At 31.4% G+C, this 26,041-nt stretch overlaps 1 protein-coding gene across 1 annotated transcript in view; it reads left to right on the forward strand.

The window, feature by feature from the left end:
- Positions 1–5,746: 5,746 nt before the first annotated feature.
- Positions 5,747–26,041, forward strand: part of LOC129216012 (nuclear distribution protein nudE homolog 1-like) — a 119,346-nt gene continuing 99,051 nt past the window's right edge. The window contains exon 1 of the mRNA XM_054850148.1: positions 5,747–6,196. Coding sequence (XP_054706123.1) covers positions 6,114–6,196 — 83 coding nt within the window. The 5' untranslated portion in view covers positions 5,747–6,113. The remainder of the gene's footprint in view (positions 6,197–26,041) is intronic.

Raw genomic sequence — 26,041 nt, forward strand, 5'->3', positions numbered from 1 at the left:
ATGTCACGATAATTTTCCAGACACGCTGTTGCGAAATGTGAATATTAAGAACTTAATTATTTAAATTGTATATTAATTAGTAGATCATTTTAAAAACACTTTATTAAAACAAATTTAAACAAAACTCAAAGTGAATTTAGCACGTGTGAATATTATAGAACAAGACAAATTTTTCTGATCGCCAATGGCAAGTTCAAGCAAATTTATTTGTCGCCACTCCTTCCTTTTTATTCGCTACTTTTTTGTGATAAAAAAATAGTAACTAAACAACAAAGTATATTTTAAATTGCTACTAAATCATGAAAATTAATTTATTAAATAATGGTTAATTTTACTAACTAATGACATTAACGTTTGATAATACAAGTGGTGCCCGGGTGGCAAGTGAAAAAAGTTTTTTCAGTAGCCACATCTTTTTACTAAGTTGCCTCGTAGCGAGTGGCGACCACTAACCTTGATCTTCAGTATATCTCCCAGATACACGTACTGGCAGAAAAGATAAAGAAAAATGACTCATTTTAAAAGGTTACTTGTTTAATAAAAAAGAAAACTCCTTATATATCTGGAAAAAGAAGCACACACACACATTTATTATTCTTTCTTTTTCCCGAAACATTTATTATTACTAAACTAATAATTGAAATCGTAAAAAAATCCGCTTCGCGCATTCCATGATGTGGTTTTTGAAAAACAACTGGGACCTTGGCATTGACGTTTACTCAGTACGCAAATAAAATGCGTAGTTATATATTCCGAGAACATTCTTTCAAAAAGCATAACTTCAGCACAACCGTCTTTTAAACTGCAGAACAAACTGAGCTCTTCAGTGCGTGCAATAACCAATACAAGTATCCGAATTCACTTTCCGATTTAAGGCCCATGGTTGACTGGCTTTGACATTTACATTGAGGGAAGAGAGTCTTTCTCAAAAAGTTACATAGAATCAAAAAGAAAACAGAAGAATCCCAGTATTTCATTCAACTGTTATACTTGGTAATCTGTAACATCTGTTTAATCCATTGATGCGTGAAAAACACAAACGTACTAAAATTTATGTTTATCAGTTACGAGTGAATGATAAAAATGTTCGTTTTTAATCTGAGATATGGATCATCAGGTGAAGAATTTATTAGTTAAGAACATCGTAACTTAAAGCCTTCTAAATTTCGTGAAAGAATGTAAATAGTTGAGATTAGAACGCAAAAGTATGCTTCATTACTAATTTAGTGTGTTAAATGTAGGGATGACTTATTCAAAACAAGATTTCCAGAAGAACGCCGGCGGATCTAAATTCTATTTTCAGAAGAGTCCCCAATCCAGAAATATATAATTACAATGCTTTTGTTTTCTTTAACACTGTATGTTTATGACCCGCAGGTCGAAGGTTGGGCACCACTGATGCAGAGCGTTCTAAACACATGACTGTAAGCAAAGCATAACTGAATATCTGCACATATTATTGAAATTACAAAGTCATGTGCATACAACTTGTATAGAAATAATGAAGTAATTTAAAAGCCATGTACGGTATTTGAAGCTGTATTTTCTATGATAAATTCTTGAATTTTTTCGCTCTGACCACAAAACTAGGGAATCCGCGTATGCATGATAATGACATACACGATTAATGCACATAATAAGTAAATTATTCAAATCTTGAATTTTATCAAATAATTCCAAAACTTCTGCTTTCGTTTTTTCAAATTCAGGTTTGGTATTTTTCAAATAAATTATTTTCACAGGCACCATTAGTAACTGAAGTTACAAACTGCTAATTCGCGTCACTTATAAATCTTTCCCTCAGGAAAAAAAATAGAGAAAAACATAATGGAAGGCAGAAAACGACTCTAAAGTCACAGACAGCTCTAAGCGCTGGTAAAAACTAGCTACTGCACGTGTAAAAAAAAAGCAAATATTTATGAAAGTTTATTTTCACTTTTGTTTACCTTTTTTGTTTGGACCAGCTAAATCATAACCCAGCTAAACCAACTAGGTGATGTCTTCTCCTTTATGGTCGATTAAGTTTTTATGTATTACTCCTATCTACTTCACTGATTTTATTTATACGATTTTCCATTGCAATGGGCTCGTTTCCGAAATTTTAAAAGTTCTTTTTTTTTCTGAAAGAACCTACTTAAAAACATAAGATCTGACCATTTTTAAACAATTTGACGAAGTTTTTAAAATTTTTAAAAAAAATATTTTAATTGTTGCGCAGATTCAATTTTATTTTTTACGCTTCTGCACATGACATCATAAGTGATGAAATGCCATTCACCGATGCTATTAGCGAAGAGAGCAATATTTAATTCGCATCTTTACTCACATATACTGGAAACGATATGCTTAATAGAAAGCGTAGAGCGCAATGCTTAATTCGCTTCTGAATTGTCATAACCTGGAAACGCGGTAGACAGCAAGCGTCAGCATTCAGCACGCCAGGGCGCGCCAGTGGAGTAGCACCAAAGTTCACCACTTGGCACGTCATTAAAACCACACCTCCTTTGAAAAATCGGACATTTAAAAAAATTCATTAAAAAAAAACGTTTTTGAAAATAAAAAAAAATTTACTCCATGTTTTTTTTTTTTTTTTTTTTTTTTTTTTTTTTTTGCTCATTCTGTCAATTTTAGTGACGAAAAGTAGTACTTTTGACTGATGGAAGCAACCCCATTAGCCAATATGCTTAAGCAGAAAAGCTTCTGGTTTTCGCCATTTCAACGATTAGTTGAAAGGAAGAATAATTTTTTGAAGCACTTCGAAAGCAAACTATTTAAGGTGAACAAACTGAATAAGAAGTTACCCGTATCTCGAGGGCGTTTACTCCCATAATGTATTTTTTTACTCAGAACATTCGTAAACAAAATACCAAAACAAAAAATACAGGTTTCACCAAAACCACAGAGAATCACCTAACCCAAATAGAGTCTTTCGAATTAAGAAGAACCAAAAGGAAGCAAACAAATAAACAACTTTTGAAATAAAATAAGGAAAATTAGGCTTTCCGTTTGCTCATTTCTGTTATATTACTTATAATATCACGGTAGTCAAATATTATTCTGTTTGAGCTAGAGTTACAGAAAATAGATGTTCATGCTGCCTTTAGAAGTTTCATTAATGTTCACTATTTCTGCCGTGGGCAAAAACTGCAAATTTTTCATTTTTCATTTTTTTTTGCATTTTTGTCATCTATTGTATGTTAACTTATTGTGCAAGCTTTCTTATTTGGTTTCCACTGAAAATAAGTGCAAAAAACAACGTCGAATTCCAACATTTTTCTGTAGCTAGTATTGAATCCAAAACGCATTTCTTCAAATATCTCGAAAACTCATTTCTGTAGATACTGCCGTTTACTTTCCCACGGCAGATTTGTAAGAGAAAATTCTATTAATATATTCGTAACTTCTTTTGCATCATCCTTTTTTTCTTTTCTTTTTTCTTCGTTTTTTTATTTATTAATTTATTCATTTATTCATTTGAACTTTTATTTTTCTTTTTTTTTTCATTTATTAATTTGTTTAACTTACTAGTATTTATTTCTTAATTTTATTTGTTTTTTTTTCTTACAATTTTGAAGTGCAAACAAAAGCGTTTGCAAGATTGTAGTAAGTTAAACAATCTTGCAAACATTTCAAAAAATTTATGCTTCGACATTTTTTTCCTAGAAGCTTTAAATACAAAATATGCTCTTAAACAGCTTTTAACTGAAAGATGCTCATAATAGTTCATTATAGCATTTAATTAAATTCAGTCACACGCAACAGCTGTTGTTTGATCATTGTCAAACTAGAATCGCGTAGTGTTCTTTATAAAAATCAGAATAAATTTCAGCTTTTGCGAAAAATAATGCAAATAATCGTGAATTCAAGAATCACACAATATTAATATGTACGAGGTTTGAAGGGGCTTTCTGCTACAATGCTATTGTTTCCTGTTCGTTCAGCAATAACATCGTGATACCACGCTCACGCATCGACAATGCAATGCCACACTTGTGTCTAAAAAATCAGTTTTCAAAGTACATATTTTTACCAGCTACAATCACGAATAAGATAAACTATGTTATTTTCTCGTGGCTAATCTTAAATTTAAAAATATTGACTTTTCTCGGATATATGAAGCTATGCTTAGAGAAAAAAAAAATAGTTTGCTGTTATTAACGTTTCATGCATGCAATATTTTATGAAAATATCTCGTAGATTTTTCGTCCCATCGTTCTCTAAAAACAAGGAGAAAGAGGAGGTGTGGTTAATCTTGGTTTTTACACCACTTCCTCGTAGCAGCTAAGCTTTTACATTCCTATCTTTTCGAACCTAAAATGATCCTAAGTACCATTTACGGAATTAATGTTCGTTTGTTTTTCCCTTTCAGAAACTAATATGCTTTGGGTAGAGTTAATGGAAGTCGCCCCCCCCCCCTTCGTTTTCTAGAACTACAATATATTCATCAATACCTTTTAAAGCTGCTTCATCCCCTAGTTTATGTTCCTCTCTTTTTTCCAACCTCTAGTGATGTAACACTCAAACGAAGAGTTATTAATGCTTTTGATTTTCCTCCCTTTCAATTTATCTTTTTTTAGGTAGTTAGCTTTTATAACTTTTACTGCATATTCACAATTAAGAAATAGCAGTTATTAAATCCAATTTAAAAGTAACTATAAGCCTGGTACAAAGCCATCCTGCCATTTAGGTTCACATCAAGCTAAGCCAGAAATGAGATGAAAATGAATTTATTTAGTAAAAGAAATGCAACTTTAATGTAGCAAAATATTTGGTTTTTTAGATTATTAAAACATTGCAAGATTTCTATTTTTTATGCTGCAAAATATTTTATCTCCTGGAGCAGTCTAACGCCTTCTGATACACATTTAAAAATAAAACCCTCTAACTGTAAACTGTCGAAGACACCTCCGCTACACCAGAACGCAGATAAATTGAGATAAATTTACTTTTTTTACCAGTTTGTTGGCACTCTCAGCTTCAATGAGATGACATCTACCTCCAGCCCGGTTATTCACTAATCCAGGCTGATGAATTCTGAGAGGAACGAAACTGCAGTCTCAGGATGTGATAACCGGGCTGTCTGGTATATTGTATGCACTTTTACTAGGTCAGAAAATTTTGATTTTTTAGCTCTAAATAATTGGCATGTGCATAAAGATTTAAGAATTTTTTTTCTTCATCCAAATGTCCCACCCGTGATTCAGGTCTGCATGTACTCATATCATGGAACAATTATACTATATAAAAAGAAATTACCTGCACAAAACAATATGCCTCACTCAAGATGAAGATTAAATTCATTCGTTTACTACTTTGGATTTAAAAAAAAATACGTATCTGCCATGTTATTCACTTTAATGTGCGTTTTTACCTTTAATTTAAAATGAAAAATTCTTATTTTCTACATTTAATAATTATTTAGAATTGTTCAATATTTATTTAAACAAATTTTATCCACATTTAATCAAGTAGACACCATGCAGTATCTTTTATATGCTTTTAAGAAAAATTATAAACACATTCGAACATCCACTTCGCTTTCAAACCAACAATCAAAACGAAACTTCTGAAGCAAGAACTATCATCTCGAGATTTTTCCCACTATCAAATCAGTATTTAAGGATAAGGATCTGTCTTGGCGAATCGTTATCCAGCCAAACGTTCGCCAAGAATTCAGCATCCGTGACCAAGAGAACATCCTACTATAGCAGCTTTCTTTTCCATTTCAGTGGAAACGTTAGTGGCGAATCCAACGGTTCTACTCGTTCGGCTCTTTTCTCTCTCTCTCTCTCTCTCTCTCCCCTCACCAGTAGGTGAGCATTAATTGGAGAGTTAAAAAAAAAGGAACAGAAAAAACCAGCCCTGACCTACACAATGTGGGAAAGGGATTTCTAGTGGTCACCCCAGTTTTCTGCTCTTCGGTTGTTGTAATTTTTTTATTGTTGTTCTAACGACTTGAGAATCATTTGAGGAAGAAGTTCCAGACGTGTTATAGCTGTCATACGGTGCGGGCGGCTGTGGAGTGTTGTGGTTTTCAGCATTGTTATTGTTTGTTTTTTGTTTGGAAGCATGACAGTTTAGTGTACGTGAACTGAGTTTGTTTTTGTACCAAAATGGAAGAAAAAGTGCCTGAATTCGCATCGAAAGACGAAGCAATAGAATATTATAAGAAGCTTTCAAATGAATATAAAAGAAGGTAAGGCAATGTTTCACGCAATTATTTGGAAACTTCTGAAAGTTTTTGAAATTTTGACGTAATTGAAAAAGTTGTCTTACGAAATAATTATATTGAATCGTGTTAAAATATATACTGAGTGTGTCAAAAAGATATAGTGCTAATATTAAATAACATTTCATGTAATCGGATGTTAACGTTCGGATAATAAAACAACATGTGTGATTAAAATGGTAGAAAAAACGTTTTATAAACGAAGCTAAATTAATTGTAATCAAAAATTAACTTTGCGCTAGCATGTGCTCACGTTGTTAAATCTATATGTGGCAGTGAGAAGCAAAGGGATGTAAGTGGACATTTTCAAGTTTTGAATAAAACGCGATTCAAGATTGCGCCCCAGGTTGGATTTTTTTTTTTTTTTTAATCACGCTGTGCAACAGCACCTACCAGGGCTACTAGTTCCATCTCTTTCCCCAAGACAGAGGAGAGGTTAACCTGCTATTTGTACTACTTATCTCGAAACTTTAAATTTTACCACTTACATCCCTTTGCTTCTCACTGCCTTATACATTCTCTGTATACTTTTGCAGCTAATTTGTGTTCGTGAGACGTAAACTGATACTCGTATTCAATAAAAACAAAAAAACCTTGATCGATATTGCTACATATTATGATATCATTTATCACTAATACATTTACGAAGTATGACTATTAGCTGAGTGAGCATACAATTTTATGTTTTAATTAAAATTGGTTTTATGGGCATTTGCTTATGCGTACATTAAATTTGATTTTACTGAAAACTGAGCAACTGTGATTTAAAAAAGCTGATATTACTATTAATCAATAACTCTGGAATCAACTTTTATTTTCAAGATCAGCAATTTAGGGCTAGATGTTAGGAACAATTAATATTTGCTTTTATAGCAATAAAAAATTGCTTATTATAAAATGGGAAGGTAAAAACAGTAATAGTAGAGTCAGAAATAATAAGCTACTACTTTTATAATTGAAAATAGAGTCATTGGATTATTTTGTATTAAAACTGAAATCATTTATAGTGTACAGTTTTTTCTTGTTTGCCAGGTCAATGGTGCGTAAAAAGACCTAAAATGAATAGAAATATTTATCCCCCACCTGCGTTATTGAACAATATTCGTGTGTTAACCTGCACTCATATTTGTGGAAAAAGCTCTCTCTTGCCACTTTTGTTCACTTTATCTTACAACCTGTAAACAGGAGTGTCATGACTTGGGTTTTACTCCTAACTTCTTTTGTTTTTAATAGAGAATATTTTTTTGCTCGAAATCCTTGGGTTTTGGATTTTTTCATGACAAAGATACATTCATTAAATATTTTATCGACAAAACATAATATTTTCACTAAAATATAGTGTTTTTTTTTTTTTTTTTCCTTTTTTGTTAAGCAATCCAAAATGCACATATTTAGAATTTTTTAAAAGTTACGTTGGTTAAAAAAAAAACTTTTCCTCTCTAGCCCTGGCTTTCATTTGCCTCTTCATGTTGAAAACTTTCTTGCCTACCTTGTACTCTCTGCATTAATTGTATTCAGTCAAGACTTTTTTTTTTTTTTTTTTTGCGGCAGACAATTTTTACACCATTTTTTGAGAGATAGGTCGCAATAATTACCTATTGGGAGATCAATCTTAGTATTAATAATCACAATTTTTTATTTAATCAACATCAGATTAATAGTTGACTAATTGCTAGTAGCAATTACAACAAAGTAAATAAGAATCCTTATTTTCATGATCTTGAGTTTTCTTCCCCGATCTTGAGAATTTTATGAGCTCAAACTTGCAGGGGTGCCCGCTTAAGATCAAGGGCAACCCCGTAATATCGCGAAGACCCCACCAAAAGCAAGAGCTCTCCTCAAAAAAGTAAAAATACCTCTCAAAACAACCCCCCTAAAAATTTCAATGACGCAGTCTGCGCTATATGCGCGAACTATCCCCCCCCCCCCCAGGTGGGCACCCCTGCAATCTTGAATTTCCCCAAAAAAATCCCAATGACAGCTCTACTCTGAAGAGCGATTCTCGAAAAAATGTCCCCGTGTGTAACGCTAAGTTTTTTATTTTTTCCAGCTAATCAAAGCATTCAAAAAATAATGCTGTTGGGGAATATAATACCTGCTTTAATATATTATCAAAGCATAACAGTTAGTCCCATATTTAATTAATAGTTACTTGAATAAAATAAAAAACTTAGCGTTACACACGGGACATATTTTCAAGACTCGCCTTGAAGTAGTGAGCCGGTAGAAACTTCACGCGTGACTCATTTTTCACGATATGATCTGTATTTGCTTTTGGTGTTATGATACGCGCTTGGAAAGCTAATCAATGAATCTCATGCTTGCTTTCTACACGCATTATGCTTGCACGTGCTGTTTTATAGATATATTTTTCGCTTTTTTAGTAGTTAATCTGTGTTCTTGTGATGTCCTTTTCAATGAAAAATCAGCAATCATCGTATTGTTATAGTAGATTCTCATTTATTACTAATATATTTATCACAAATTGTACTTAAAGCAAACGGATAAATTATGCATTACAAAAATAATTCCTAATTGGTTTTGTATTCATTCTCAAAATATTGCGTGCTATGCATTATTATTAAAAGCATTTCGTGTGATAAAGTTTCAATTTTTTTTTTCTCCGTTTTATTCCACCTTTCAAGCAAGTAACAATATATTAAGAAAAGCGACTAAAGTAAATAAGTTTCCCTATTTATTTATTTTTTAATTCAAAAATTACAGATTAGTTTTTTTTTCTGTTTTTGTTTTTTTAAGCACTGATTCTTTTGCGAAAAAGTTTCCACCCTTACATAATAAGATAGAATGACCCAATCAAAAGATTTTGCTACAAAGCTTTGAAACTCTATCCTCTCGCCTCAATTTAAAGTGCCCAAAATTTGAGAATACATTTACTTCGAAAAAGAACGTGAGGCATACATTATTCGAGCTGTGCTTTAAAGCCAACTAAAAAATAACAATAAAAAAGAAAACATTTCATCTCAAGAGCTGAATCGTGAAAAAACATTCCTTGTGAAAACAAGAGGAAAGAATCTACAATTTCACTTTATTTTTGGTTTTCTAAAGCATCAACCACGTTTTGAAACAATCGTCACGATCAGCTGTAGTCAAAAAAATATGTACGTCGGGAGTAACTATTCTCAATACCAATCAATGTTTTATTCCCGTACTACCGCCATGCTTCACACTAGCTCATGGCCATGAATGACAGGTCGTAGACTATTGTTCGTTATTGCAAAATTTATGACCCGTAGTTTCCTTTAGTGGAAGAATAACTTAGCAAAGCCACGAGAGGAAAAAGTATTTTTAAAGGTCTATAAATGTTGCAATAATGCTTTTTCTAGATTCTTCACGGTAAACTTTCTCGCTTAAAAATTTAAATGATGTATTAGTTTGTAATTTTTATTACGTTTTGATATGCCACGAACAAATAATTTTTATTTGTTTGTGCTTGAATGGCAACAAACAGATGCGAAAAAGTATAGACTGACTTAAAAACATATAAAAATATTTGAACATAAAAATCTGGAAATAACCAATTTGAATTCTTTGTTGTGTGTTAAATGTGTTTACTCAGTTGTGTACTAAAATCTAGAACAATTGTTTGTTTCAAATCGTCCTTTGTGTTACACTGAACAGTTTTAGAAGCGGAAAGAACTAAGAAATATTGTCAAGATATTGAAAAATATTTTGTTATTTCGTTCTGAAAAAAAGAAAAAAAAATGGTTTTTTTTTTTTTTTATTGGCTAAGTTTGAATGTTCATTATGAATAATTATCGATGTATTTTTTTTTTTTTAACTTTAAGAGGAAACAAAGAATAATTTTTAAAACTAGGCTGCTAGATTTTCCAATTAGCTGCATTTTATTCTGACCATTTTATAGGTGTTATGGAAGGCTTTTAGTAGGTAATTCAAAGTATTTTTAATTTATTTCCAATAAAAGTTCCAACACCAGCAAAGTATATGACTATGATGAAGTTATATAACTTTTACTTTATAAAGAGCATTACTTTAGTTTCAATGACTTTATTTCTCATTTATCGATACAGAACCCAACTAAAATTGTAAAACATTAGCCAATTATTATGCTGTGTTAATTTATATTTTTTTTTCTTGTCAGCAATATCTTTACTAATAATAAAGCTGAAAGTCTGTATGTCTGGATCTCTGGATGTCTGTTACGCGCATAGCGCCAAGATCGTTGGGCTGATTTTCATGAAATTTGGCACAAAATTAGGTCTTAGTATAAGGGTGAACATCTCGAAACAATTTTTCGAAAATTCGATTTTGTTCTTTTTCTATTCCAATTTTAAGCCTATTTTACTTTGTAAAGAGCAATACTTTAGTTTCAATGACTTTATTTCTCATTTATCGATACAGAACCTAACTAAAATTGTAAAACATTAGCCAATTATTATACTGTGTTAATTTATATATTTTTTCTTGTTAGCAATATCTATACTAATAATAAAGCTGAAAGTCTGTATGTCTGGATCTCTGGATGTCTGTTACGCGCATAGCGCCAAGACCGTTGGGCTTATTTTCATGAAATTTGGCACAAAATTAGTTCTTAGTATAAGGGTGAACATCTCGAAATAATTTTTCGAAAATTCGATTTTATTCTTTTTCTATTCCAATTTTAAGCCATTTTACCGAGTGAATTACCATAACATGGGAGAGAAAATTATCATAACATGGACGAGCAAATTAACATAACATGGACAAGCAAATTAACCCAGCGTGTTGGCAGAAAATTCATCATCCATTATTTGTAAATAAACAGGTGAATCAAATGACCTTTTAATTTTCTACTACGGACAAAGTCGGGCAGGTACTGCTAGTGTCAAATAAAATATTTGTTTTTCATTCCTGATGGATATGTCAAATAAATGTCAGTTTGTTGCCTCTTTTTTTAATGATCTAACGAGCAATAAGCTTAATGATTGTTTGTCTTTCATGTTTTATACATAATTTAAATTTTAAAAATTTCATTTAATGAGCTTAGGATTTAATTTCAGGATGTGTTCTATCAGCAGCATATAGCGTAGGCATACTTTTGAATTTTGTTTGTTTGAAATAGGAAACAATTACAAAGTTTGAAAACTCCGTGTCAACTAAATACTGACCACAAAGTAACAAGACTTCTAAAGAGGCTAGTTTACTATAAAACGACTTTTCTAGATATAAACTATCTCAAGACTAGAGTAAAAAGATGACAGGAAAACTATTAACCCAAATACCTTCAACTATTTCTTTTAGAATTATGATATAATCACAGAGAGAAATTGAAATTTTCCATTTTCCATAAATAATGAGTTTTCTTACGAAAGATACCGAAATGAAATTCAATCAGTATTTGACAACAAACCTCTTTCCGGTTAGTCACACAGGAAATGCTTTTTTCCCCCACCTGAATTGAAACCGTTTATTTCTTGATGTTTATTTTAATTATTTTGTACACTAATCTCACTTTGAATTAATCAACGGGTGGTGATATTTATTTAAATCATTTTATTTCAATAAAAAAAATCTCGCAAATGAAGAATATAAGAGAATCTAATTTAATTTCAAGGTTCTGAAACTGAAAATGACACGTGCTTATGTTTTGAAATTACATGCAGCAGTTATTTATTCTGTCCTGGGCAGATAAAAAAAGCAGTAGAATTGTAATTTTACATGCTTTTAAATTATAAATGTTTAGTATTAACTTTAATGACGGAATGACAAAAACGCTTGATACAAAGTTTATCTGAAAGTTTGAGCATTCTTTTAAAAAATAGAAAGTAATTTTAATTTTCAGCTTCTCTATTTAAAAGCTTCAGGATCAGTTTTGGGCCTTATACGCCTTCCCACCTCTAATGGATGTTGTCAAAACAAAGCTCAAAAATCTTCCGTGGCCAAAAATATTATAATATAAACTACATAAATGTCAATGCTCATTTGCTTTTTTTTTTTTTTTTTTTTTAATACAAAGCAAGTGTGTGGTCTAAAAACCTAGCTAATCATCTGTTTTAAAAATAGCTAGACACAAATGAAACATGAAAATAAATCAACTGGTCACCAAGGCTTATGTATATGTACTTTCTTTAAAGTACACGTGAAGTAATTGAACGTAATTGTAGACAAAATCCAAAATCGAGGTTTTAAAAAAAGTAAAACATTCAAAAACATTTTTTTTTACAAAAAGTAATTGAAGCATATTAATGAGCTAAAGAAAAATATTTAAGACTCAAGGCTTTGAAAAGACATATTAAATGGGGAACAGGCTTTCCTACAAGTGAAACACATCAGACTAACATTTTAAATATCGTTCCAGTCTTTGTGATAGCAAACAAGACAGTAAGAAATAGGTCTGTTTGTTGTAGAACGTCTTATGTCAATAGACTGAACAAGGTCACCAAAAAAGATGACTCGCTTTTAAGCAAATAACTCTTTTTCAATCAAGCGAATGCTTTTTGTTTTATTTTCAGCTTCTGAACAGTTGATCAAATATTGAAAAGTTTGATAAAGAAAAATAAATTAAATGAAATAATGGAAATACATAAAAAATATTTTGTGGATAATTTAAAGAAAATAATTTAAAGAAATTCGCACACCTCAAATATTTTGTTTATTTATGCTACGTGATCGTTCTATTGCTCATTTTGTTCATGGAAATCTTGAATACATATTCTGTTGCAATAATTTGTTCTTTTTTTCCTCCTATTACGTCTGAAAAGAAACAAAAAAAATCAGTTACCTTCATTTTTTAGGGCATATTTTTAAAACACATTCTCAGGAAAAGTTAAAAGTAAGTTTTTTTTTATTACTTACGAATTACACAACAATTTGGAGGCCACCATAGCAAAATGCAGTGGTTGATTCCCACAGTCTTGGGATGAGCAATTCTTCTTCCACTGCAGATTTACCTCAAATTTCCATGTTGTGATTTCAAGTAACTTAAGAGCGCAATGGAAGCGTTTCATCTTCATCGATAAAGAGGCCTACAGGAAAGCTCTTTCGCTTATTAACTTTCTTTTCCAAAATAAGCAACTTCTTTTTACTGCCTTATCATAGAACTGGAACTGTTTGGCCATTGAATTCAGTTTATATGCAGTCAAGAATTTTATTTGTAACCAGGTTCATGTGTCCCTATATGTTTTTGTCATGTACTTATGTTTTGTTTTCTAATTAAATAAACACGTACGTCGTTCAGGGCAAACCAAACCGAGAAGATCTTGCAATCATTCGGGTCCCGAAGGATGACGCTTACAGTCTTGGGACCCGTCAGAATGCATTTTTGGGGACCTCTTTCTATATCAAAGAACTATTTAAATCATTTATCATGTGCATTTATGAAGCCCTTTTGGGGCCCATCATACTTGTGACATGGTAAATCCGCCACTAGCAGAATAAATAAAAGTTCTCTTTTAAGGGATTTTTTTTTTCAACTAACAAACCGTTCAGTTAGTTATCGTCATAGCCAGGGCTAAGGCAGAAATACATGAAATGCACCGCCAACTCAGTCAATAACAGCTGAGGACTGCAGTTTCGTGCTTATTAGCACTCGTCAGCCCGGCATAGGAGTGACTGAGCTGGAGGCGGAAAACCTCTTAAGGAAGCCAAGAGTGCCAAACAAACTGGTAGCTAATACGGAATTAGCACTGACCATACGATTGACCGAAGCAAAAGTTCAGTTCAACTTGAATATTGAAGGCAAGGCAGGTATATTCAGTAAGTTACCGCCCTATAGCCAGGGCTAAGTTCGGTCACTCGTCTGGTCAGTGCTAATTCTTGTATTAGCTACCAGTTTGTTTGGCACTTTTGGCTTCCTTTAGAGGTTTTCCGCATCCAGCTCAGTCACTCCTATGCCGGGCTGATGAGTGCTAATAAGCACGAAACTGCAGTCCTCGGCTGGAATTGACTGAGCTGGCGTTGCATTTCAGGTAACAAACCGTTATTGGAAAAGTATTTGTATTTTTTTTTATAGTTGTAATGCTATGCATAATTCTTTGAGTAATTTGGGGCCCCTTAGGAAGATGGGTTCCCAGACCCAGGCTTAGTCAGCCTGTAAGGTAATCAGGCCCTGCTTACAGGCCGAAATGAGCGCGATTTATTTACTGTCTAACTCTTTACGTATCGTTGTATTTTTTAACATTTGCTCTCACCTTTATTAAAACGATTTTGGTGGAATGTGAACCCTTTATAACTACTATTCCTAAATATTATGTAATTAGAAGTACTTAGATCTTCTTTAGAACTAAAATTTTCAACAATAGTGAAACACTCTATTGTTTACTAAATTAGCAGTTTATTCAACCGACGACATGACTTTCAAAGATGGTCAGAAAAAATTATACATTGTGACACGTAATCATTCAAAATCTTGAAAACTGCTAAAATCTAAAAGACAAACGAAATAGAAACGATAGTTTCAGATTTAATCTATGAAATCTCGAGCAGCTGACTGCCACATGCTGACTTTGAACACAAGGCTTCATCGATCTATCGATTACGAGGAAGAGACACCGCCTCAAGTCTATGGGGTTTTAACAAGGTCATAGCGCGATGAACTGCGAAAGTATTTCGATGAATTAAATGCCTGTGGCTCTTTGCTTCTCAGAAGTGCCTCAATGTTTTATGCAACTCTAGACATTAAATTTCATTGGTCATTCTCGATTAAGTCTTGACAGACAAAATTGGACTTTAATTTTAGAGCAATGGGGATGTTTCCTTCAGTCAAAAGTAGTACTTTTGTCACTGAAATTGATAGAATAAGCAAAAAAAAGTAACATGGACCCAGAAAATATTTTCATTTTCCCAACAGTTATTTTTAATTAATTTTTTAAAATGTCCGATTTTTCAAACAAGACGTGGTCTTGATTCTGTCACAAATGATGGCTTTTGGCACATCTTTCTATCGCGTTTCCACGTTATGATAATCAAAGAGCGAATTAAAATTGCGCTCTATTCTTGCTATCAACCATACCGTTGCCAATACACGTGAGTAAAGATGCGAATTAAATATTTTGTTCTGTGAATGGCAACACGAAATGGCCATTTACATCTGAGGGGGCACTTCCTAAGAGGGCGTCGAAAAAACTTCAAGGGAAGAATTTGGAGGGAGTACTTAAAAAATATAACGAGAGAAAAAACAAACAATGAATTTTGTGGTCACATGGAAATATTTTGGATATTCTAGTCTTTTTTGAGGTTTTGGCTGCATTTTTTATCCACCTATCTCTAAGAATTTGTATGTCTCTGCCAACTACAGCTAGATCCTAAATGACCTGAAATGAATTTGTATTTGGTTGTTTGATTCTTAGATTTGATGTGTTCCAATAATAATATGTTCATAATGAAATTTAAAGTACTGGTATTACATTTTGCGTACAAACTTATCAAAATTTTTATTTACTAACCAGCTTCAGCAAAACTAATTAGCTTCAGTTTCAATATCTGATAGTACCACTTGTATTGACCATATAGTCGCCTCAGAGCAACAATAGGATATCTTAGTGTCATTCCTGAGATAAGATGTCGTCACGTCACGCCATTTCGTGTTGCCATTCACAGAACAAAATATTTAATTCGCATCTTTACTCACGTGTATTGGCAACGGTATGGTTGATAGCAAGAGTAGAGCGCAATTTTAATTCGCTCTTTGATTATCATAACGTGGAAACGCGATAGAAAGATGCGCCAAAAGGCATCATTTGTGACAGAATCAAGACCACGTCTTGTTTGAAAAATCGGACATTTTAAAAAATTAGTTAAAAAATAACTGTTGGGAAAATGAAAATATTTTCTGGGTCCATGTTACTTTTTTTTTGCTTATTCTATCAATTTCAGTGACAAAAGTACTACTTTTGACTGAAGGAAACATCCCCATTGCTCTAAAATTAAAGTCCAATTTTGTCTGTCAAGACTTAATCGAGAATGACCAATGAAATTTAATGTCTAGAGTTGCATAAAACATTGAGGCACTTCTGAGAAACAAAGAGCCACAGGCATTTAATTCATCGAAATACTTTCGCAGTTCATCGCGTTATGACCTTGTTAAAACCCCATAGACTTGAGGCGGTGTCTCTTCCTCGTAATCGATAGATCGATGAAGCCTTGTGTTCAAGGTCAGCATGTGGCAGTCAGCTGCTCGAGATTTCATAGATTAAATCTGAAACTATCGTTTCTATTTCGTTTGTCTTTTAGATTTTAGCAGTTTTCAAGATTTTGAATGATTACGTGTCACAATGTATAATTTTTTCTGACCATCTTTGAAAGTCATGTCGTCGGTTGAATAAACCGCTAATTTAGTAAACAATAGAGTGTTTCACTATTGTTGAAAATTTTAGTTCTAAAGAAGATCTAAGTACTTCTAATTACATAATATTTAGGAATGGTAGTTATAAAGGGTTCACATTCCACCAAAATCGTTTTAATAAAGATGAGAGCAAATGTTAAAAAATACAACGATACGTAAAGAGTTAGACAGTAAATAAATCGCGCTTATTTCGGCCTGTAAGCAGGGCCTGATTACCTTACAGGCTGACTAAGCCTGGGTCTGGGAACCCATCTTCCTAAGGGGCCCCAAATTACTCAAAGAATTATGCATAGCATTACAACTATAAAAAAAATACAAATACTTTTCCAATAACGGTTTGTTACCTGAAATGCAACGCCAGCTCAGTCAATTCCAGCCGAGGACTGCAGTTTCGTCTGAGGTGACGATATATGGTAATGGTGGTAAGGGGGAGAGACGAGCTCTCACCTTCGAACTCAAAGGGGGAGCACAGAGCACACCCCTGCAGTAAAGATATATGCACAAAATATGTATTTAGATTTTTAAAAAAAGTAAGTATTTTTTAAATTTTAAATAGTGTGTGAAATGTAAAAACTGACCGCGCAGGAAAATAAAATTTAAAAATTATATACTTTTCCAAACTTGCAAATTAATGCATTTTTTAAAGCACACAATATGCTGCGGTTTTTTTTTTTTTTTTTTCTTTTTTTTTTAAGTTGGACCTCATCGTAAATTACACATGTACCTCATAGTAGTCATATTTCGTGCACTAACCAGTGTGCGAAACCTTATATTTTTTAAATCTCATTTAAATAATATAGATATTTCTTGGGGGGATATAGTTGTCAGAAAGCATGAATAAATTAATTATATGTAACGTTTATTAATTAAAATGCATGGATCATTATCCGAAAAGTCATTTATTTATATGTCTTCTTTGAAACTCTCAAATTAATTTTCCCACTCATCATGAAAGAGGCAATTTATTAATAATTACATGAGAAATTTTGTTTTAAAGTTCGTAATTAAGAGGATACGTTATACATTTCGGAAACATTTTTCTGCGCTGCGAATGTCAAAGCTATTCTTTCTTTTCCTTTATCAAGTTCATATGCTCTTCAGTGAAGCTTGTGGTTTGATTAATTTTTTTTTTCCTAACTCAACCCTACATTTTATCATGTTACTACACGGGTGATTTTTCAAAACGTTTTTCTGAGCTTTGAACTTAATTTTTCCTCGCATTTTAAACAAAACTATTTCTTGTCATTCATAATAAGATTTGTCATTTATTTTACGAAACTTGATTTATGTCTTTAGAGGAGGAGCTGCAATAGCTAAATGAGCTCATAAAATAAAAAGGCACAATATTACAAGTTTTCATTTGCAGAACTCCTCGTTATTTTCAGATATTCCATTAAATTGAACAGATTCTCTGAAAAAGTAAAGCTTTTACCTTTGGGCGAAAATAATTAAGTAAAAAGCTAAGATTTTACGGCACAAACTATAAAACATATTGCGTCATTTGTTTCACGTTTGAAAGAAGCCCCTTCGGCATTACGTGAACTTCTAAGCTTCAGAATGTTGGTAATCCTAGAAAAGTCTTTAATACAGGGTTTTACAACGTGGGGCGCACGCCCCACCAAAGATCATTTTTATTTTTTTAGGAGACAATCCAAGAACGACTCATTGTTTTGAGTTTTAATGATTTCCTTTATTTACTTTACCACTTTTTTCACCCCTTTTTATTCCTACATGTTCCTAAAGATCTCTTTTTAGCCAAATTAATGGTCTTTTAGGGTTGTTCTACATAAAAATTTGGTTATGTTTTGAGTAGGACGAATCATATACCACCGAAGGGGGCATTCACATATTCGTGGTGAGTCATGAAAAAAAAAAGCCTGGAGACCATTGCTATAATAACTCATCTTAGCATTAATGACGTTTCTTAATTTGAGCAACTCATGGAGTCTAAAGAGAGCACAGAATGTCAATGGAAATGAACTAGTTTTTCAAAATTAACTCAGCAAAAAGACTCAACCCAATTTCTTTCATTGCTTCTTAGCTCAGCATCCAAACCGAAAAAAAAAATTTTCTTGAGCAGTGACATCATGTGTTGAAAATAGCTCGCCCTCCCTTTCGTTCGCTCTCTTTTTCGCGGTTGCGCTTTCTAATCTTTCGCACTCATTTCAAGGTCTCTGTTTCCATCCACTAGCAGACATTCACGGGGGATTCACCTTTTCAGCTGTAAGATTCATCAGCCTTAGCGTGCCTGTAACTGCTGCCGTAATTTTTTTTTTCAATGAAATAGTCACGATTTTCTTGAAAAATGTTGCACATTCCATTGACTCTTGGAAATTGTGGTTGCCGGAAGAAACATAATCCGCTTATCCAAGAAATAGCTGGCAATATTTCAGTGTCAAAAGTTTTTCCGAAAATCCTTTGATTTAAGTTTGCAGAAAACTTTTCTTTTCTCGTGCAATTTCTTTAAATTGATTTTCTTTGAACAGAATTTATTTTAGATTCTGTTTAGTTTTACTTAATGCATTCCAATGCGATTTCATATTTTGTTAAACTAAATTTTTAATCGTTTGTTGGTTTTCATTAAAATATTATTATTATTATTATTATCGTTATTATCATATTTATTAGTATTATTGCTATTATTATTATTATTATTATTATTATCGTTATTATTATCATTTTTATTAATATAATTATTATTATTATTATTAATATTATAACTATCGGTTTTATTAATATTATCATTATTACTATTGTTATAATTATTATTACTATTATTATTGCTATTGTTGTTATTATCATTATTGTTACTCTTTTTTTTTCTTTCATAAAACTCAACACACAAAGTGCAAAATTAAAAAATATTCTATGATTTTGAATATTAATACATACACGTAATGAATAAATATGTTACAAACTGGTTTGTGGAAACAGGAAATATAAAACTAATATATATATATATATATATATATATATATATATATATATATATATATATATATATATATATATATATATATATATATATATATATATATGAATGAAAGTATGAGACAGAAAGAGTGAGAGGTTTTTGTCATATCACGGAGCGAGTATTATATTTATTGGAATAAAAAGCATTAATACGAAGTAACTAGTCTCTATTTTGATAACATCCATGTATAAAACACATTAAAATTCGAAATGAGAAGTTAAAAAACTCTTTACTGGTTTACAAACCACAATTCTGCTTCCGCTTTCAAAAAAGGCCATATTTTTTTCTGAATCCGTTCTTAACTACTTTGCAAAGTTTCATAAAACTGTCAATATAAAAAAAATCACAGCAAGAAAATGCTTCGTTTGGAAGCAACTATGTTTAAATATGAAAAAACACTCATTTGTGGTATTTTTTAATCATTTTCCTTTTTTGTTTATCAATGAAAATCAAAGTATTGTTTATTTGTATTACATTGCGTATGATCGAATTTCATTTTAGGAAACCACTTATCTGTGGTGTCTACGATCAATAAAAACTTATGATTTCATTTTAAAAGAAAGTTTTTATTGATATTTTTAGTTCACAAGTATAATTATTTATACACTTGGGGGAAAAAATGATTCATAAATAAACAGAAAATTAAATTTTTATTTCAAAATTCCATTATATATTTATTTTAGTTATTTCATATAATCCAGAATATATGATTTGACGCTTAAAAGGAAATCATTCCATACTATAACTAAAAAAGTTATTTTCATACTAAACTGTTTATAAAATAGTTAAGTTGTAGATTTAAAAATCCTCACTCGTGTAAACATTTTTTTTCCAATGTTGTGCGACAGGAAAACTGATCTGAAGGACAAACATTCTGTTTGTTTTTCTAAAAATACATAATACAGCATTTTTGAAATAAATATAATTGTTTTTGAAATATTTATGCAAATGATAAAGCATTGCATTTTAAAACTTTCTATTTCGACAAAAATCAACTTAAGTCTCATAATATTTGTATTACGTTTGGCATTTTATTATATTGTGCATTTAATATAATGGATTTAATATTTATCTAAATTCTTAGTTTCAAAATGATATTGTTATTTCTTTTTAATTTAAAACTGTCGTATTATATGGAAATCAAAATACCAAAGAAAAGAAAACGAGAAGTTTCTAATCTTTGTTTTTACTAATAACTTACCAGCGCATAAAATTTAGAAGAAAAATATTATTAATAATGTGTTAGTTTATGTGATGAATTGATTGATTTATTCATTAACTTCGAAAGTTGTTAAGAGTGACTTCGAAATATCATTCTCAAAATATGTTCAATTATTTCTTTTTAAATTTTTCAAGTTCAATTTTCGTATTTAAGATGAAAATGTTTCCACACATGATGATATAAAATCACCGCTTTTTATGAATTATAACTCCTTTTGAGTGTATGAACCATCTATTCTACATAAAAGACTATATTTCCCTTTTAGGAAAAAAAAGTGTCAGAAATTCACCAAAAAAAAAACTTTTTATTAAAGTAGTATTTCAAATTCTTTTGGAATAAAGTCTACACAGCACCAAAACCTTTTCTTCTTTCATGGGTTTTCTTCCAAGGTCAGTTTTTATTTTATTTTAATTCAGTTTTCGGGTAGGTGCTCAAGCTTTGGTAACAACTCGTGCCAGACTGGAATTTGCATAAAACAATGATACAACTCTGGGATGGTTTATAGGTGTGATAATGGCAAGAAGCCAGTTGCGTTGGCAAAGCTCAGAAGAACCACTTTTTCTCTTCCTTAAGCAGGCATAAACTTACTGAAAAGTAGAAAAAAAAATGAATTAAAGAATTTGTTGGATAAGTAATGATTAAATTTTAGGCATTCTATCAAAAAGTTGCTGTTCTTTTTTTTTATTATTCATTTATTCATTCAAATAATGTAATCAGTGAGGTCATTTTCTGTCTCAGAGAAACAGGGTATGAATTACTTTTCAAGAGTCAGACTGTTTATGACGACAAAGTGAGCTGAAATGCATGTTAACACATCTTATGCTGCATGCTTATTCGCGTCTAACACCTGACCTTTAATACCTGCATTTATTTACTCGTTTATTTATTTTCCTCCAAACTCTACCAGCCTTGAACTTTCTAGAAATTTAAATAAAATATAAGATTTTTGTTTGGAGAAAAAATGGACAGATAAAAGGTGATGCCAAAGATTTTAATAAAAAAAGATAAAAAAGCACATTTGCCCAACTGTCAGTTGTTATGATCATCCTCTTCTCGTAATTTAATTGCATTACAAGAGTGACGTGGGGGAAGAGGTAAATTTATGATGGCTGCAAGGGTTGCCAATTGCAATTTCTGGTGTTTAATGAATTTTTAACACCTAATTTTGTATTTCATCTTTTAGCGATACCTTCATAAATTAGTTGAAGTTACGCAACATGACATGAATTTTTACGCACTAAAAATGAAATTTCGTCGATGATTCTATGAAATAAACTACATTCGATTCAGAAAAAAAAGAAACGACTAAAGGGGGATGGTCTCATTTGTTTTGGGACAAGAGATATTAATGGTAGCCCTGGTAGGTGTTGCTATACAGCATGATTTAGAAATAATTTTCAATGAAAGTCTATCTAATGTTTAATACAAAACTTTAAAAGTCATCCCTTTACTTTTAAAATCCCTTATTTCTGTTTAAACGGAATACCTTGACTGACACTTTTTTTATAAAATTGCAAAATCATTACAAAACGAACGGACTTTGTCATCCTGAGACATTTGCAACAAGGATATAGGTATATAGACAAAAAAAATTAAGATCTATTTTTAAATTAAAACGGATGATTTTCACAATGAAAAACTTAGAATTACCTAGAATATTATTCCAAAACTTTCAATCAGCTTTTATTACCTAAGTCTTCGTAATATGATACGAAAAAAAATTATCCCATCAAGTGCATTGAAAGTTAGGGTTGTGATAAAAAATTGTTTAGGTTGCTTTTAAAAGTTAATTTCAAGCAAATAATAAAATTCAGTTTCAAATACATTTTATTATTTTCAAATACATTTTATTATTTTTAAATACATTTTATTATTCAAATACATTGAAAAAAATTCCCATTTTATTATGCATAGGAAAACTTTACTTCTAAAACATCGTGTTGAAAAACATGATTCCGTTGAGATGCAAAAAGTTCTTTTATTTATTTTTTTTCTTTCATTCTTTATTTATTTTTTATTTTTTCTAATTTAATGTCTCACAACTGCATACTCACGACTTTCATTATTTTTATCAAGTTTTTGCTTTTTCATCACACGGTATGAAAATAAGCAATGAAGAAAGTTAAATGTCTTACAACTTCTTCTTGAGAGTAATTAACTTTATTTTTACGTCATGATTAACCGTTGAACGGAAGAGAAATATTTGCCAAGGCGGTTTGTTTGCAGCATTAACTATGGTGGAAAACACCGATAAGAAACAGGTATTGCAAATCTGATGGAATTACTGCAGACTTTGAACCGGAATCTTAAAACTTTCGGTCACGACAGAGGAAAACGCGCAACTTTCCGTTTAACTTATTGCTGTTGTGCGTGCCTCGAAATGTTGAATTCACGGGACTATTCCAGAAATGTGTATATTTTTGTTTGATGGTGAAAACATGTATTACTACAGCATGGATTTTTGTTGACCTGAAGGTGTATTTATTTAACAAACTATTTACCGTGAAAACAAAGCTTAAAGGGAAAAAATTGTTTCTTGTAGCTGGAACTTTTCTTTCAAAGGAAAGAGTTGATTGCAAATGGCTACTAATATAACGTTTTTGGACGTGCAATAGAGCGCTTACTGCAATGAAGTTATGGGACAGCATTTCAATGCTCTGAAGAAGAAATCCATGAAACACTGAGAAGTTATACAGCTCATTCTCAAACAATTATTTTTTTCATTGTTATTTATTTTTTATTTTATTTATGAGCATTTTTTTCCGCTTTTTAAATTTTTTTTAGAATGTTTTATTTTTATTTGTTCACTTATTTGGTTCTAATTATTTTTTAAATTATTTTATAAAAAAATTTTAATCATTATTTTTTTTTTTTTTTTTTTTTTTTTTTTTTTGTGATTTATTTCTATGTACTCATTTTATTATTTATTTTTAACTTCCACTATTTTTTAACGATTTTATTCTTATTATTTAACTAAGTAATTCTTGGGAAAATTTTGCCTTCAAATTTGCATTACAACATTACCTTTCTAAAATAACTTCACTAATAAGATAATTTCACTAATAATCTAACCAGTAAGTAATTTGTTCTCAAAACGGTTCGTGTTGAGCAGTGTGTCTTGCTAACGCCGCTCTGGGACTGCGAAAGCCAAGCGTAGGAAACGAGTTCAACAATGTTCAACTAAAATTACCTCAGTAGCGAAAATGTCAATATCATACTTTATGGAGAGGAAGCACCCATTTGCAGTTCTAATTACTCTAATAAATAATAACGTAGCCGATAGTACTTTATTTCTGATATGGTATGAACCAGTGTTAAAAATAAGCGGTCCTTGGCATATTCAGCTGCTAAATATATTTGATTCCAAGATTCTCAAACCCATGTGCATTGTGCATCCTGAATGTGAGACAAAAATATTCATGATCAATCACATAACTTTTTTTTGTCCAAATTTGTGGTGATTCATTGTAGTCATGGAAAAATCGAAATATCAGTGTGATATTTTTTTTTTATATTGTCAAGTGTTATCAATATGGATAGTTTTTATAGTTGGGGCTGTTTTTCATAGTTTTATACACTAAAATGACTTTTAGATTTTGCATTTTGACGCGTAGAAAACTTATTCGAGGGGACAATTCGAATCACTGATTAAAATACTTATTTTTAGCAACACTCTGAGCATTTATATAAAAAACTAAATTTCTTTGTTGACAAAAAATGTACAGTCAAGCACATATTTTATTTAAAACGATATATATAATTCAAAAATTGTGTGTCGTAATTTTTTTTTTTTTTTTTTTTTTTTTTTTTTTTTTTTTTTTTTTTTTTTTTTACATTCTGAAATACCACTCCACCCGCTACGATCTTATTCCTTCTCGACATGACTTATACGCATATTCACAACAAAATTGTATATTTCATTGAAGAAAACAAATTATAAACAATGAGAAAACTAAAGAATACTCGAAATCTGCTTTTTAATTGTTGCCAAAAACAATGAAAAATAATAGTAATTATGAAGTTAATTTCGTTAATAAAAGCTAAAAAAAACTAATTTCATTGCTGAACTTAGATCATGTGGATTGTACTTTTAAATTATTTTTCAGTTTTTGGAAATAATTAAAAAGCGGAAGTACTTTAACTTTATAACTACTTTCATTTTTCATTGTTTTTGGCAATAAATAAAAAGCAGAAACATTTTCATTTTGCAACTACTACTATTTTTCGTTGATATCGGCAACAATTAAAAAATGATGGCATCACTTCCGTCACACAGGAAGGTTACGGATCAGAATTTCAAACTCCTTGAATAAAAAGTTTCACTTTAAAACTTATTTACATGTTTATTATGTAGACACCCTTTACAATAATGTCCCATGAGAACCGGAATCGGTATAAGTTAGAAGATTTAAATGCCACATATCAGTGGTTGAAAGTAGCGCACTACAAGTAGCGACGCTGCTGTAGTAGCTACATTTTTTAGTAGTTTGTAGTGTAGCGCACTACTTTTAAAAAAAAAGAAGAGTAGCGAGTAGTTCGCTACAAAAAAAAAGTAGTTTGTAGCGATTTCTGGAAACTACTTTTGAATAAAGTTTCAAAAACAAAACAAAACGAAAAAAAAACTCGTTTTCAATCGAATATGACTAGTGCAAATCTTACGCGAGTTAAACTTGCACCAATCAGATTCGTAAGACTGTAAAATACGAGCTGACCTTTGAAATATTATTTTGACGCCATACGTTGTATCTGTTTAACGCCATTAGTTTGTTTGGCATAGAAACTTTCACATTTTTCCGATATTCGCGTTGAATAGAGCATGGCTTAGAAAGAAAGAAACGAATTTTTTCCGTTTTATGCAAACTTTGCCCGTTAAGTAAAAAACTTTCGGTATCAATGCCATTTGCACATGCAGTCGAACCTCAACTTACGCGAGGGATGCGTTTCAAACTTTAGATAAACAGCACGCTTATGTGAAATTATATTTCATCAACTTTATATTTAGAACGAAAAAAATGCGGAGCAGCGTTAACATTCTGATGTTTCGACTAGTACGGTACGAGGAATTTTGGTTTTTAGTGATGCTAAAGAGAAATTCCATTCACGAAACTAATATTTAATACCCAGGAAAGAAGGTGATATAAGAACTGCGCTTCCGCTCCGAAAATTTTCGTGTTGCGGGTGAGGAGTTCGCATCAGCTGTAAAATGCGTTTCTCGAGTAAAACTCGTTACATAGACATTTCGCGTTAGTCGAATTGCGTTGTAACCAGAGTCCACTGTTGTTAAAATTGCACATTGAAGTAAAGTAAGCATTTTTA

The sequence above is a fragment of the Uloborus diversus genome, chromosome 2, assembly GCF_026930045.1.
Source record: "Uloborus diversus isolate 005 chromosome 2, Udiv.v.3.1, whole genome shotgun sequence".
Taxonomy (NCBI): Eukaryota; Metazoa; Arthropoda; class Arachnida; order Araneae; family Uloboridae; genus Uloborus; species Uloborus diversus.